Genomic DNA, 16,678 nt, shown 5'->3' on the forward strand with positions numbered 1-16,678 from the left:
CCAACCTTGCAGGAATGAACACAATTTCGTAAAGACATGGGCTTATGTTCGATCCCCAGGATTCACGAGCTCAAAATAAAAGGTCATATTTGCTTATTTTCAAGGGTGGCATGTTGAAAAAAATATTAAAACTTAAGTTGCCTCAAGAAGTTGTATTACTCATCAACTAAACTATGAATGATTTTTCCATTAAAGGAATAATTTGGGCTCAAATTTTGCACATCGAAAAATGATAACAAAATACAGAATAGAAGAGGACAAGATAGATAAATAATCAATAACGAAGAGATGAGTATGCCTTTCCTAGGAGGTCTCTTCATGTCTACAGGTACACGACCTGTCAAAAGATCTAAAATCACAACACCAAAACTGTAAACATCTGACCTTGTTGTGAGGTGTCCTGTCAAAGCATACATGCAGTGAAATTTGTATCAAGTGATGACATGCGAGGGAATAAAATTGTACCTTTAGCCATTTTCTGCTGCTAATGTTAAGGAATATCTTTTAATGTACATTAAAAGACTTACTCGGGGAAACATATCCCTAGTTACTAAAATCTGAGTACATATTTCACCATTCAACTTCTCAGAAGCAAGTTTTTCTTGCCGAGAATCATACATTTTGACATTGCAATTTTTATTAAGTAGGATGTTTTTGGCCTTAAAATATCGATGTATAACTTGTGTAGTAATATGGTCATGAATGTATTCAAGACCTATGGCCCCATGAAGAGCTATTTTCATTCTTGTTCCTCAATCTAACAATGGTGGATTGCCTCATGAATATGTAGAAAAAAATCATGAAACAACCACCATATGTTAAAATTGCAATGTTCCTAGCACTTTTGGTTCGATATCAGATCTTCAATCCTTCTTACAGGTTTCACTGAACTAAGCTATGAAGGGGATAAATAATGTTATGATTGAAGAAAAGATGAAATTTTTCAATGAGACCAGCTTGACAAAAATGATATAACATGCATTAAGATGAAAATACTTTTTTGAGCTTCTTTTACAAGAAGCAAGTTCACTAAGAATTCATCACCTGGTCATTTTTATTAGTGTAACTCAATTCTCTATTTAACAGAATATATTTTTTTTGCATACACCCATATTGACTGCAACCCTATGTGGATTTACTAATTTTTGTACGTTTCGAAAATGCATTAATTTTTTTTTTAAATACAAATCAATACACCGTACATGTATGAGTGAGAACAATACATCAAGGATCCAAAGGGGGTTCACACAATATTCCCCTTTCTTTCGCGGGGACTGGATGAAGTATACCCATAGGTTCAGTGTCATGTCATAGAATCTTTGAAATGCCTAGAAAGGCAGAAGATGTGGCCTTATATGCGACATTCTATCTCTTATCAAACACAATATTTAATAGTATGTTAAAATTATTGGTTTTTGGCGTAGATGGTTGATATGCAACAATTATAAAGGTTAATATTGGTATAAAGGTTAATATTGGTATACTCTGGATGATAAAGGAAGAGGAGTGGTTTGAAGGTTAACCCATTGGATGGCTTCCTCTATTATTGAGAAAGAACAAGATCCAATTGGTAGATGCTCTTCAATGAACATTGAGCTTGTTAAAACTGCATGGTGTAAAATGTGATGTTCTTATCAATTTCCTAAGGCATTGAGGATTCCTTATGAACTATATTTTTGGTTGGCTACTTCTTACACATTGGCAATGAAAAGGCTTATAGATTTTATTAGTATTGAACGCCATTTAACAGAATGAAATTTTAGTAAGTACTGACATCACAAGAAACTATGCTCTCAAACAGAGTCAACCTACATGATCAATACAATGCTATGTGACTAAATATTGGTAACATTTCATAGTAGGAATTGTTGACTCTAAAATCAGAGGCTCATTATGTTAATTCAAATATTTATCCAGGAGATGATTTCTAGGTGTTTAAAAACAAACAAAGCTTCTACTCAAATATAAAGTATTCTATTGAAATTAGATACAACATTTGATAGGAAGAGTGTGAAGAAAGAGGTAGGCTAGGTAGTTTGAAGTGGAGTTAAAAGTGCCATGAGGCCTACATTAGGCCACAACTACTTCAAAAAACAACTGTCCAACTAGCTATAATTTTGTCCATATCTAAAAGACATTTTGTCATCTCCTTGGTGGAAAATCACTCACATTTGTCTCGCCTATTTGGTAACACACTTCCTCAAGGCCTATGTTTTGAAGAGATTTATTGTGGAGGAATAAGAGAACTTCGAAGTTTATTTGGATAATCCATGTTATGGAAGTTTGAGAATGATGTCCACCATGGGAAAATTGTAAAGGGTAGTCTCATATATGGTCATATTGGAGGGCTTTCAAGCATTGTTGCATAAGAGATTTTTATATGGTTTCTAATTAACTGTATCTATATGGGCATTCTCAATAGTAGATTCATCTATTTTGATGTTGGAAAGTTATCACTTTCTCTGTTTGAGAACCCTCCCTAGTGTAAGAAAATTGGCATACAAGTGAGGCTTGAATTGATGGGATGGAAGATCACCTCAAAGATGCTAGCTAATACCTTATTAGGAAAATTCTGCTATACAAGGAAATCCATTCAATAGTGTAAGAACTATGTTGGGTGTTTGGCTAGGTCTTTGAAGAACAACAACAATGTTTTGTTTATTTTTTATTTTTTGATATCCTAACAATTATTTTTTTAGCCCTACTCTCTGAATTTGTATAAAAAGTAAATTGGACATGGATTTTGAATGCCTTACAAGGTTAAACCATACAAAAAAATCAAATTTCGAATGTCTTGGATCATCCAAGTCTGCTTCAATCTAATTCTTTTTCTTCACATTGATACCATGGGATGAGTATATTATGTGGAGTGATGGATTGGGGAAATAAATAACATCGGGTGGTAATACAAAGGGTGATCAAGTCAGTGATATTCATAGAGCCTTTGAAGAGGAGAACTAGTGATTTAAGAAGAGAAAAAGTAGGAATTTTAGAGTAGAAAATTGGATATTGTGTTGGGTGATATGGTGTATCCCAGAAATTCCTTCGAACATATCTGAAAATACTAAACCATCCTTCGAATCTATGATACCTTGATACGTTGTTAGTTAAAAAAATAAAATAAAAATAAGATTGTTATTTTAATTTTAACCGATGTTAGTAATAGTCTTGCCCATCCCTTCGAAGGAAATATGCTCCACAGTGTTTCCTGCAACGTTGTCCAATGACATGCAGTCCGTGGCTTCCAAAGTGATATGGGTTGTGCCCATGCCTGCCATATTATGAAGAATTTCTTCAACAATATCACCCATTTCAACCGAGAATACTACAAGATTTGGTATGCGCATTACTAATCGCCCCCAGACCGAAAGTGCACAAGGTTCATTGAAGCAATCATGCCTCCATCTCTGGTTTGCACATCTATCACATGCGAGCCCAACCCATCTCCTAGATTAGGCAGATGATTAATCTATTTCTTCATGGATTTATCTGAGAAATTACCAATGGGATCAAAGCTATAGGAAGAGTTCTTAAATACATGTTTGTTCAATCCCCATTTCTATATGAGATTTTTAGTCTCTTCAAATCCCAACATTTTGGCTGGAGTGTTACTGTCTCATACGTGGCTCATTTGCTTCAACTCAATTTCTCCATTTTCGGCCATAATAAAAGTTGGTTGATCCATATCATCCTTTGAGAATAACAAGGGAGTATGTGGTTTTCACAAGATTTTTTTTATTCTACAAGAAGTCTCTAGCTCATGAGTAGTCCAATAATGGAAATCAAGAATGCTAGTGGTAGTCATTTTTTGAGGTATACCTTTTATGTGACAAAAATATAGTTGTAATGAATGAAGAGATCAAGTAGCATAAATGAAGAACAATTAATGAAGCTTGTAATCATTGTCTCTATAGATTCTTGCATTTACTCAGTTGTGTCAGGTGAAAATGTCATGTTGTTTATCAATTTCCTAAAGCTTTTAGAACTCCTTCTGAACCATAATGATAATGGCCTACTTCTTACAAATTCACAATGCAAAGAGATATATATTTTATTAACACTGAAAACCATTGAACATAATGAAATTTTAGCAAGAGCTCTCAAACAGAGTGAACCTACATGATCAATACAATGCTATGTGACTAAATATTCGTAACATTTTAAATGACGAAACGTTGACTCTAGAATAATAGGCTTGTTATGTTAAGTAAAAGATTTAGTGAGGAGAGGAGCCTTTACCGCGCGTAAAGGGATATGTTTCCTCAATGTATCTCAATTCTATAATTTTTAGGATCATCGAGTGAATTGGGTCTTTGGTTCTTGGGGATTGGTGATGTGGGTTTCTCTTTGTTTGGTACATTAGTTTCCCTACTCATTGCTATGTTGAGGATCTGCAATATTTGAGGTCATTTGTATGATTTTTGTGGACCATAAGGATTTTGGGCACTTCGCCTTTTGGGGATACAATATCAAGACATGATGACTAAATTGATTTGTGTGTAATTCTAGACATTGGGTACGCATGGCACCTGCAAGAAAGGCTGCCAGGAAGGCAACCCTTGACTTGGCAGCATGGGTGTTCAATGTGATCACATCTGTTGGAAATATTGTGGTTAACAAAGGTCTCATGGATAGATATGGCTTCAATTTTGGTCATTTTCTTGTCCTGTAAATCTCATGCTATTTGATTTCATCAGATTGAAGCATTTTTTATTTTAGACTTTGTTGATATTTATTCTCTAGTTAGATGTCTTCATTTTATTTTTTACATATTTTATATACAAAACATTATACTTGAAACCTTTTCTTTGATGAATAATTTTGATAAATATACATTTTTGTGTGAGAGAGAGAGGGTGTGAGAGATTTTCATTTATTTCTATTAGAAGTCAGAACATTGCTCATAATTTAGGGGAATGGGAAGATTTTGTTAGATGAATTCTCTCATCTCTTAAGTAGAGTTCTTGTTTTCTTTCTATGCAACTACAACATTGATAGACCTACATTTTAGATTGACCACAGGCATGAAAATTATTCTTCATTGTATGGGTTACATCCATCCTTGCCATTTTCCTTTCTCCAAGCTTGCTATCCGTGCCCATTTCTTCATTGTTGGCATGAATGTGAGTCTCAGGTGGAATTCTTTTGGTTTTTACCAAGTCATATTGATACACTTACTTTCTCTGTTTTGAAAAAAAGTATGACACTCCTTTGTATGATTTAAATCAATACACTTCCTTTCTCATATTTTCTTTTCATTTGTATGTAAATAAACAACTTAGCTACTCTCAGAACTACTAATAATTGCTGGAATTTTTATATGGAACCTAATACATACTAAAAGTATTGTGTCTAATAAAGGTGTTGAATGTATGGAAGATTGCACGAAGATATAAAATTAAAACTGAAAAATGTGATGCAAATTCTATTCACCATACACTAAATAAGGAACCAATTGAATAAATGACAAAGAAAATCAAGCAACAAAGGAAGAAGATCAATGCAAGAGATAAAAGAATTATTATGATCCTAGAATGCTTCTTAAAATTCATAATAATGGCAGATAAATATTTTCCAACTTACTATTTGTAAATGAAATAAGTTGAACAATTAGATTTTTGGGAGTATTTTAATGCAATGTTCTTCGAATCCCACATCCCCCCTGCTTCTTGCCAATTGGAATGTATCATGTTTTAATAAAAAATTAGGGTTTTGTTGTGGTAAAACACAACTAGCCTATTTTTTATTTGTTTTTTATTTGTTCACTTCAAATAATGGGGATCTTTTCTATAAAATTTTTGGCTAAACACATCTTTATTTAGTTGATTATCCTAGTCTTTTGTTAATTTTTCATTTTCTTTGGATTCTTGTTTTGATTGCGATTTTTTATAAGCTTCCCATTGATAATTGTTACACTCATTTGGTCAAATGGCTATTAAATGACACTCCTTTAAAGTCTAGTCATTTATGTCTAGGTTAAAAATGCATAAAATGTACAATATTCCATTTTTGTAAATAAATTAGTTCAATAATGCATTTGTTTTAAATATAAACCACTAGTTAGTTATTATTAACATTTTTCATTTTTTTACTTATACAACCAAATCATAAAGCATTATAATTTTAGAAATTTACTCCAATTTCCAAATTATTTATTAGAAAACATCAAAGTACTGTAGTTTATTTTTATTTTTATTTTTAAAGTGTTTGTAGTTTAGAAACTTAAATTCATAAAAATAAAACCAAAATAAAAATTGAAATTTAATATTAAATTTTAAATTAATTAATATATAAAATATAATTAAATTAAAATTTAATACATAAAATATATAAAAAATTCTTAATGGCATGGGTAGATCGTATCATAAATGATAATCCCATTGAGACATTTTTAAGTGACACATTTTTTAAAACCCTTCGTATCGCTATTAAACAAAAGGCATAAGGCATTAACCAAAGTTTACCAACTCATTTATTTTTGAGTTTTAAACTCATTCATAAGAACTAGTTAAAAGTAGAATGGTAGGATAATATAGTCAATATTATATATTATATATTTAAAATAATTAATTCTAAGTTAATTAAATTAATTAATATATAAAATATATAATTAATTTAATTAAATTATAATTAGTTAATAATTAGATTAATTTGTTTATAAATATTTAATAGGTTAGACTAATATTAATTAAAAATAGTTTATTAAATAATTAGTTTAGTGTATGATTACAATTAAATTAGTATTAATTTTTAAATAATTAAGTGTAACTTAGGATTAGATTTTTAATTAAAATTTTGATTTTTTTTAGCTTAGCAACAAAATTTCTATATTTATGCCACATTTGACTCATCAACTTTGAAGCTCATAGATTGAGTTATATTTGGCCAAATGAGGCCCACGATGGCTCATTGGAAACATAAAATCAATCTAAGGAGGTTTCATTAACACATCTAGTCATTTATTGGATCAAAAATTAGGGAGAAGATGAAGCTTCGAATTTTTAAATCAAAATCAATTTTCTGAGTTTTATTTTCTGCATTTTCATTTGTCCAAGTTTCTTCTAAATACGGATCCATTTGTCAATGATATCCTTAGCCACTTAAACCATCCAAAGCATTAATAGAGAGCTTACATTTTATTTTCAATTATTTATTTAATTGAATTTAATTGGATTTGTTTTAATGATAACATTTTGATTTTATTGTTACATCTTAATTTATTTTGATTTATTTTTGCATGAAAACAGTAGAAGAAATATGGAGAAAAATATCTCAATCAATGAGAATGCTCCAAATTAAAGATTGGAATTTTAAGCAAATAAAATTGGAATTCACAGATTTTTCTTCAACAAACTTTCCTCTCAAGAATTCATTTGCAAATATTATAAATAATAGATTGCACAGTGTAATTAGGGGTTGCTCTCCTCTCCAATTTTGGTCTTCTAAAGCATTTCTGTAATAGGAATTTAGAGTTGTAGGAGAGAGGAGAGAAAAATGATTTTTCTTTGTATCTTGAATTATGCATGATGGTCAAAGTTTGCACTATTGTGGCTTTAGCTTTCAAAGCAGAAGTTCAAGCAATGTAAAGGACCGTTGGAGACGAGGGACAGAGAAATGGATGCAATAAATTGGTATTTTTAATACTACTATTTCAAATATGAGTTTCATTTTTATAGTAATAGGAATGTGCCATTTTATTCATGTTTGTGCACTTTTGTCAATATGGGTAATTTCTCTGAATGTCGTTATTATGTATCTCTGTTCTTATGGTTTAAATTCTAATTTCTAAGTAACTACTAACTCAGAGATCTGTCTTATAAAATTGATTTATTAAATAGTAATATGTTGTGAACTATTTCTGCATATTATTGTTTAATTATTTGATTTATTGATTTGACAACCAATATCATTTTTGTGAATTTCTTCCTAAGTGTTGTTGACTGATTATTTGAGTTAATAGGTCTCAATAGGATGTGTTTTGGTATCTATAATGTGAGTTAATTGAACTGTTTCATTAACTTGATATTAATTATAAACAATACATATTTAAATTTCAATACTCTAAATATCTTGCTCTTGGTTGGGCTAGATCTATATCTCGCTAATTGAGATAGGATTAAGATTAGTTTATTTTGTTTGTATTATAGAATAAGTTTGCATTTATATTAATTTCCACATTCTTTTAAGTCCTCTTCTCAAAAGAGGCGCAATTTTAGTTGTGGCTTGGGTGAACCCAAATAAACTTAAGGCTCATTCTCTTTGGGGGCCAGCAAGAAGAAGTGATCTGATATCCTTGTCTATTGGTAGTTAAAGATATATCATAAACCAATAGCAATAGGGAAAAGTTAAATGGACCTAGTTAAACCAATCGGAGCCACTAATTCAAACAGAAAATGAGTTGTTTTAAGGTTAGTACTCGGTAGTTATCCCCCAATGTTGTTGCAGCAATTTTCGAGGCATCAACATTTTTGGCGCTAGAGGAAGGGCCTGAAACTTGTTGTCTATTAGAGTATTTCCAATTTTAACACTTTATTTAAATCATGATGGCTCCTCTCAAGCTTCCAATTTGGAGTTGTATCCATGGATGTGCATCTTCACTTCCCCCGAAGTTGTAAGACTCTTGTCTCAGGTAAAGTTTAATGGTAAGAGAAATTCTTTTGCTTTTAATCACGTCTTTCAATTTATTCAAAATGTTTCAAATTATGATTTTCAAGCAATTGATGAAGGCATTTTATGCAAAAATTTTACTCTCACATTTGTGACAAAAGCCAGAAACTGGTGTAGAACTCTTCCAGTTGCCTCAATTCGTAGTTGGGATCAATTTGTTACAATTTTCATTTGTAAATTTGACGGCTATGATTATGAACAGGTATCTAATGAAATTGAATATCTACGAAGGTTTGAAAATGAGTATTTTATTGATTTCAATATTTGATTTCATTTAAATTGTTTAAAAATCAAAATAAAAGATGAACCTATAGAAGAAGAATCACTAGATTGGTTTGAATATATTTGTTCTCTTCTTCCAATTCCCAATCCATATGAAATTAGTTCAAGTTTTGTTTTATCCCATTTCAACATAAATGGGAATTTCAAGATGGATGTGCAAATAAATTGTGATGAAGTGGTTTCACAAAGCTTGGAAAATATTTCTATTCAAATGTAAGAAGACAACAACAGCAATTTTAGAGAAAGAGTTGCATTGGAATCTAAAAATTACTCTGTATTAAATTCAGAAAATTAGATCGCAAATCAGTAAGTGCAAAGAGCAATCAAAGTAAATAATAAAATGTAAACTTCTCTATGAATTTCTAAATTTTTCCATGATGAACAAATGCCAAAATTGGAGCAGCAAAACATCATTCTTCAAGAAAGTATGAGTACACAAAGGAATGATTTAGAATCTGAAATTTACAATCAACATAATGTACAAGAGTTCTCAAACATAGACATTTTTAATTGCATTATTTCAAATTCACATTTTCCCATTTATCCTAATATTTTTAATGATGGTAATTTTTCTTCTCTTGGTATAAATGATATTTCACAAAATAAAGAGGATGATTTAAATGAATTACTAATAAGTTTTTATCAAGATAGAGAAATAATTATTGATCATTCTTTTGCCATTAATGAACATGAAATTTTTATTCTTCCTTGTTTTGATATATTGGATGAGATATAAGGGAATTCTAGAGAATATTGTGAAGCCATTTATGATAATTACACTGACATTGAGGATGTTGATTACTATCCTCATGAGAAAATTCAAATAACATCTAAGAATGAGCGACATTTCAATTTTGAAATTATTCCAGCTAATCTTCATCTTAAAACAACAAATTATCTTCATAATTCCACTATTCAAGAAAAATTTCCAATTTATGATTCATATCATGATCAAGCTCTCATTCTTACTCATAATCATAATTTGGTTTCTAATTCACAAGTTGGAATTGGCAATTACTCAAATTTCATAATTCTAGTCAATCCTTGTGAAAAAGAAATTATTTGAAAACGATCCGAGTTTTACTATAACATTAGTTGTAACAATAGTGATTTCACTTTTATTTTTGTTTCCTCACTTCTTTTGGTGAAAATCAGATTTTATTTTTAGTTTTATTTTTCATATTTTTGATACTTTACGCTGGCATATTAAGCACTTTACTATCAAACATTCAATTGATGCACTACCCTATTGGAAAATTGAAGTTTCATATTATAATCATGAGCATCAAAAGCTATTAACATTTAAATTTCAATCAACGCTAATGTTTCATCAAAACCTTTTATCTTCTCAAAGGCAATGTCAACAAGAGAATGTATTTTTACAATCTGGCCAGCAATCCAATTCAATTAATAATTTTCCATTTTATTTGAAAGATTTCCATCCATTTTTCATTAGCTTATTTGAAATCTTTTTGGAAATTTTTCCTTCAAGGAATATTGTTAATAGTTTAACATTTGTACATAACACTAACAATTTTTTCGAGGCCTTTGTATGTAAAAGTTCATATCCACAATCTCGTATGTTATCTCGTCTTTTGAACATTTCCCAATCCTTAATAGAAATCCATCTATATTTCTATGATCCAATTGGAAAAGAAATTTCAAGAGAAGGAGATTTTAATTAAGTTGCTAACAATAACTAGAAATTCTATTTACAAATTTATTTTCATGAGTTTAGTTAGATTTGTATTTTCATTATTAACATTTAAACTATACATATATGCAAGAATAAAAATGAGAGAATGGTTACAGTGGAAATATGACTATACCTAGTCATTTTCATGTATATAGTTAGAATAGGGGTAGAATTAATATAGTTAATTTATTTTCAACAGTTCTGCAGATATAAATAAAGCAAAGCAATTAGTCCTTCTCTTGCATGTTCAGTGAAACATTTTATCTTCATCGGAAACTTTTAATTCTTGCTTCCCATTTTTAAATCAAAATTTCTTGCAACAATACCTCTACTCTACCTATTTTGAATAATTTCTTGACTAAATCCAATTGAGGTTGCACTTGGTACAAATTACTTCAAAGCCAATTGTCTCCATTTCGAGATGTCCTTATAATATTTTCTTCTAAAATTTATTTGTTAAAGATGACGTAAAGGGTATCCATTTTGTTGTGTGCACACATTCAAATCTATTTTGATATTTTTCCATAATTAGTGGATTTATCCCATTATGATCTTTAGTTTATTATTTGATGCTGCAATATGCATCATATTTATTTTACTAAAGACATTATTGAACAGTCATTATAACAATATAAATTCTCCTCAAATGATTCGAAATAAGCAGAGGTAATAAATTTCTTTTTCAATTCAAAAGGGAAGACTATTTTCACATTTATTTCTCGTAAATTTTATATTTCCTGAACATGAATAAGCATATTTTATTGCTCACTCCGATTTAGAATAAATAATGAGATGATTTTGAACAAAGGCAAAATTTTGATAAATCGAAGGAAGAATTTGAATATTCATGAGGTAAACACTACAAAGAATTTCCTTCGAGGTATGCATTCACAAGTTCATTCTCATCTATTATTAGTTTCTCTTTTCCTTAGTTTATTTTTCATTTTGTTTTGTTTTATTTGCAGGTTTTCATTTGTTTTCAAACCTTGAAGTAAGCGGCAAACCTATTTCAAATTTGCAACGTGTTCATGGAAATTTTATTTGTGATTCCTTAGAATTTGAGCATTTTTAACTTTGCTTTCAATCATCAGAAAACCGAATTGAAATTTCAAGCAATATCATAGGATTCAACTTGATTTTCATATTGCTGATATTTCAGTGAAAATATTTTCAATATTTTAATCTTGTTCATCTTCGTCAATCATTTCATTCTGATATGACATCATCCATATCACAACCATTTGTATCATAAGATTTCATTGGAGGTGGCTCTTAGCATTTTTTATAACAAATTGTTCATAAAAGATCTCCGATGTATCACCTCACTCATATGCCATATTGCATTTCACATATTAGAGTTCTGCAATTGAAGTCTACTTCCATTATCATGAATCACTGATCTCCGGTAATCGACTTTACCAATATTACAACGACCACATAATTCTGGACCCGATATGAAATTCAAATCAAATTCATAAAAAATATTGTGTCCGCTCAATTGTAATAATGGTAGGAGCATAACTTTAAAAGGGCCAATGTCTCAGATCTGATATGTTATTAAATTTTCATCATAAAGTTATCTCGTCCACTCTTCACGGCATATCAACATATCAAGAATTGTTACCTCATGTGCTTAAGATCGTCGATCACTGATTAGCCACGTCATTCATCGCATCACCAATATCGCAATCGCTTCATCGCCTTTTCTATGTTCACATCACAATTCCGAATGTGCGATGTGCATTGTGTGATGTGCAAAGCACAATGTGGCTATTCCCCGATCCTCAATATAACATTTCTTCAATGGTGTGATCGCTCCATATCATCGCACATATTCTTTTCGCATGATCTCATATCGGCAATTTGTTATTGTAACTTCTGATGTGATAGACTCCAACACATGCCTCTATGCCATTAACATTTAATCGATATATGGCATATCAACAAAAGGTGAAATTTTTGCAAATCGAATTCTAAGCATAGTGAAGGAACATGCAATAGGGATCATATGATAAGGTATTGCGTTGTATGGAATATTTTAAAGTAATCTTGGGTAACTACTGTGATAAGAAAGCGATTGATAACAAATTTGCAGCATATTCAAATCATTTCGATTTCTCATACATTTCAGTTTTAAATATATAATTCCATAATTTAATAAGAAATTCAAGACCTTTCTATCTTGGTATTTAAATTTCATTATCTTTGATTTGGTCTTAATTCTGTACAATTTATAAAAATCATGGAGTTTATATGAAACTTATAATATTTTGGAATGTATTTTCATTTTAGAGAAGGTGCACGTGGACGATTATCTAGGGTTAGAGGCTTTTGTAGAGGTAGTTCTCCATGGAAGGATGCAAAGGAGGGAGCTCCACTCCCTCCTAGTAGTCTGTGGTGAGTAGAGGTAAAAAACCAATAGAATATAATAGAGGTATTTCAGATGGAAGGAAAAGGAACAGTGAAGAGGAGCAAGATGGTACTAAATCAAGGGAGAATAACAGCACTAAAGATAATAAGGAAGAAGGCAAGGAACAGGGAACAACATACAAAGCACAAAAGGGACCATGTAAACCCAAAGCTAAGATCACACCTAGAGTAGTTTTAAATGATCCTGCTCTGCAGGCTCACAGGGACCACATGCAAACATATGCAATCATTTGTAAATTCATGGGCTTATGTCCCACTCAAAAAGCTTTACAAACATGGATTAAATACCATTAGAAACCAAAAGGAAGCATAGACCTACATCTTGGGTCAAAGAGATTCTTTACGTGGTCTTTGCAAATATTGAAGATAAGGACAGAGTGTTTGAAAGAGGGCCCTACTTTTATGTAGCAGCAGGCCTTTATATGCAATCATGGATTATGAATTTTGTCCCAGAGCATGTGACTTTTACCTTGGTCCCGGTTTGGGTTAGACTCTACTCTTTACCTCTTGTTTACCGTCAAACGAAATCCTTATCTGCCATAGGAAATAAGCTAGGGCATTTTGTCAAAGCTTCTGAGGCCACTAGAAGGAGAAAATATACTTCCTTTGCAAGAATATGTGTGGAGATGGATCTCTCTGGAGCTCTATCGAATGAGGTAATCATGGAAGTGTTTGATGAAGAATGGGTGCAAACAGTGGATTACGAACATATTCCATTCAGATGTCGCAAATGTCATGGGCATGGAAACCTATTTAGAGACTGCCCTCTCGGTAAAATAGAGAACAAGAGTAAAGAAAACACCATGAAAGATACTGAAAGCTTTCACAAAGTGGTACATAAATGAAAAGGAGGCAAAAGGGGGCCGAAGCTACATCAAACAGAAGGGCAACAGGCCAATGAGAACAGGTTCCAAGTACTAGAAGAAGAAGGAGAGATAGCAAAAGTAGATCAGGCAAAGGGAGGAAGTCCAGTGGAGGAGGAGAATGAAGAAGATGGTGAATAAACACAAGATATTAATAAAGAGAAAGAAACTATGATGAGTGATACAGAACTAGAAATGGACCAAGAAATGACACAGAGTGAGATGGAGATGGAGGACCATGAACTACAAGAGATTCTTGATAAAGATAACCTAGATCTCGAAGGATTCTTGAAACAAGGAAACTGGGAGGGGGTAGACTCGTTACCTCCAAAGGAGTTCAATAGAGTTCAGTTGTTGTTTATATGGAAAACTCAGACCAAAGGGCTAGAGAAGCAAAGAAACAAGGAAATGCAGGGCAACGAAGTTGTGAAATGATGAAAACCACACCAGGATTAGCACCGAGAAACCCAGGAAAGAAACAAGGGAGGAAAAGGAAGAACAAGCTATTGATGGAATGTGGAAAGCTAATGATAGATTCGGGTAAGATGAAAGACCTAACTAGCTACTCCTTTACAAATATTTAATAGTAAAGTTCACTTCTTGGAATATTAGGAGTCTAAGTAGTAAAAGAAAACAAAGATTATGTAGTAATAGAATGAAACAAGTAGCACCGGATGTGATCTTCATACAGGAAACTAAATGTTCCATTCAAAAAATAAAATAAATTCATAGCAAATGGCTCTATCGATTTGAGTTTCTAGAAGTCAAAGCAGAGAATAAAGCGGGAGGCATACTCACTCTTTGGAACCTCCAAAAAATTGGCATTATAGATGCTGAGGCATTTAAGGATTATTTATCAGTGGTCATTCATCCTGTGGGATATAAGGAAACCTACCTGGTCATGAGTGTGTATGGCCCCCAAAGAATGGATGATGAACTCAAGTTTCTAGATTCTCTAGAGGATCTCAAAGATAGACATGCAGGGATACCATGGATCTTGGGGGGTGATTTCAACATGATTAAATCACTTTCAGAGAAAAAAGGGAGAACCAGAATCCTAAGTAAAGACTCTTTGGCTTTTCAAACCTTTATAGACAATATGAAGTTAGTGGACATTGTAACGAGTAATGGTATCTTTACTTGGAACAATAAAAGAGGAGGAGAGTCGCAGGTGGCCTCAAAATTAGACAAATTCATAATCTCAGAGGACCTTATGCTCAATGACAAGGAAATGCTAGCAAGAGTTCTCCCCTTTGGAGGCTCTGATCACTGGTCGGTTCAACTAGACGTTCAGGACATTTGTACCCCCAGGAATAAACCTTTTAGATTTGAGAATATTTGGCTCTCCCACCCATATTTCGTTAGCAACATTGCCAACTGGTGGTCAGAATATTTGAATATTCAGGGCACAATAATGTTCTTTCTTCAAAAAAGACTAAAATATATCAAACACACATTCAAAGATTGGAACAGGAATGAATATGGCAATATTTTTGAAGCAAAAAACTCTGTTGAAGGTAAAATGCAAGAACTCAACCAAGCCCTTATCACGGATGGCTTTGATAAAGTGATAAGTGATCAAGTCACCAAATATCATCAAGACTGGGAGAATTTATGTAAACAAGAGGAAATATTTTGGAGACAAAAATCTAAAGTTCAATGGCTAAAAGAAGGAGAACGTAACATTAGATTTTTCCATAGATCCACTATGGCAAACAGAGCTCACAACAGGATTTCTTCGATCAAGGACAAGGGAGGTAATCTTCTCAATTCTCATCAAGAAATAGAAGTCATACTAGTTCATCACTTTCGAGGTATATCAAAGGAAACCTGTTCAGATAGAGAACATTCCATTAGGGACTTAACAAGACATATACCTAGGCTGGTGTCTAGAGAGGACAATTTCAACCTTAATAGGCCAGTGACTGATAGGAGGTTAGTGAGGTCCTCAAAGAAATGCAAAACGGTAAGGCGCCAGGCCCAGATGGTCTCAATGTAGATTTCTTTAAATCTTGTTAGAATTTAGTCAAACATGATATTTTGAATGTAGTAGAAAATTCCAGGATGAATAGAACTATTTTGAAGGCACTAAACACCTCCTTTATCTCCATGATCCCTAAACAGGATTTGGCTCAAATTGCTGACAGGTTTAGACCCATAGCCTTGTGCAATGTGGTTTACAAGATAATATCCAAGGTTGTGGCCAATAGACTCAAACCTCTTCTTCCTACGCTAGTTTCTATGGAACAATCTAGATATGTGGAAGGTAGACAAATTCTCAATAACATCATTCAAGAACATGAGGTGGTGCACTCTCTAACCATCAATAATAAGGTTGAAATGATCATGCAATTGGACATAGCCAAAGCTTATGATAAGCTAAATTGGACCTATATCAGGAAAGTTCTTATTGCTTTTGGGTTTGATCACAACTGGGTTAGATGGGTCATGGCTCTAGTTACTTCTTCCAGCTTTTCAATTTTAGTTAATGGCTCTCCCTCAGAGACTTTTATTCCTTCAAGAGGCCTCAAGCAGGGAGACCCACTCTCTCCCTTTCTCTTCATCCTCATGATGGAAGGACTGGGACACTCTATCATGTATGCAAAAGATGTTGGTAAGATCAAAGGTCTCCAACTTTCTGAAAAATGAGAGGCCTTGACTCATGAAAAATTTGTTGATGATACCATGCTGCAGATAATCCCCACGGTCAAAGAAGCTCTTGCGTATAAGCAAATCCTAA

At 32.3% G+C, this 16,678-nt stretch overlaps 1 protein-coding gene across 1 annotated transcript in view; it reads left to right on the forward strand.

Moving 5' to 3' along the window:
- The first annotated feature begins 4,522 nt into the window (after nucleotides 1-4,522).
- The window catches only part of LOC149179064 (UDP-rhamnose/UDP-galactose transporter 5-like), a 47,149-nt gene continuing 34,993 nt past the window's right edge, over nucleotides 4,523-16,678 (forward strand). Inside the window, exons 1-2 of the mRNA XM_089423769.1 lie at nucleotides 4,523-4,652; nucleotides 4,984-5,159. Of these exons, the coding sequence (XP_089279895.1) occupies nucleotides 4,523-4,652; nucleotides 4,984-5,159 (306 nt within the window). The remainder of the gene's footprint in view (nucleotides 4,653-4,983; nucleotides 5,160-16,678) is intronic.

The sequence above is a fragment of the Pinus tabuliformis genome, chromosome 4_1 (genome assembly GCF_031772625.1).
Source record: "Pinus tabuliformis cultivar Carrire ecotype Pingquan chromosome 4_1, CPIR1, whole genome shotgun sequence".
Classification (NCBI taxonomy): Eukaryota; Viridiplantae; Streptophyta; class Pinopsida; order Pinales; family Pinaceae; genus Pinus; species Pinus tabuliformis.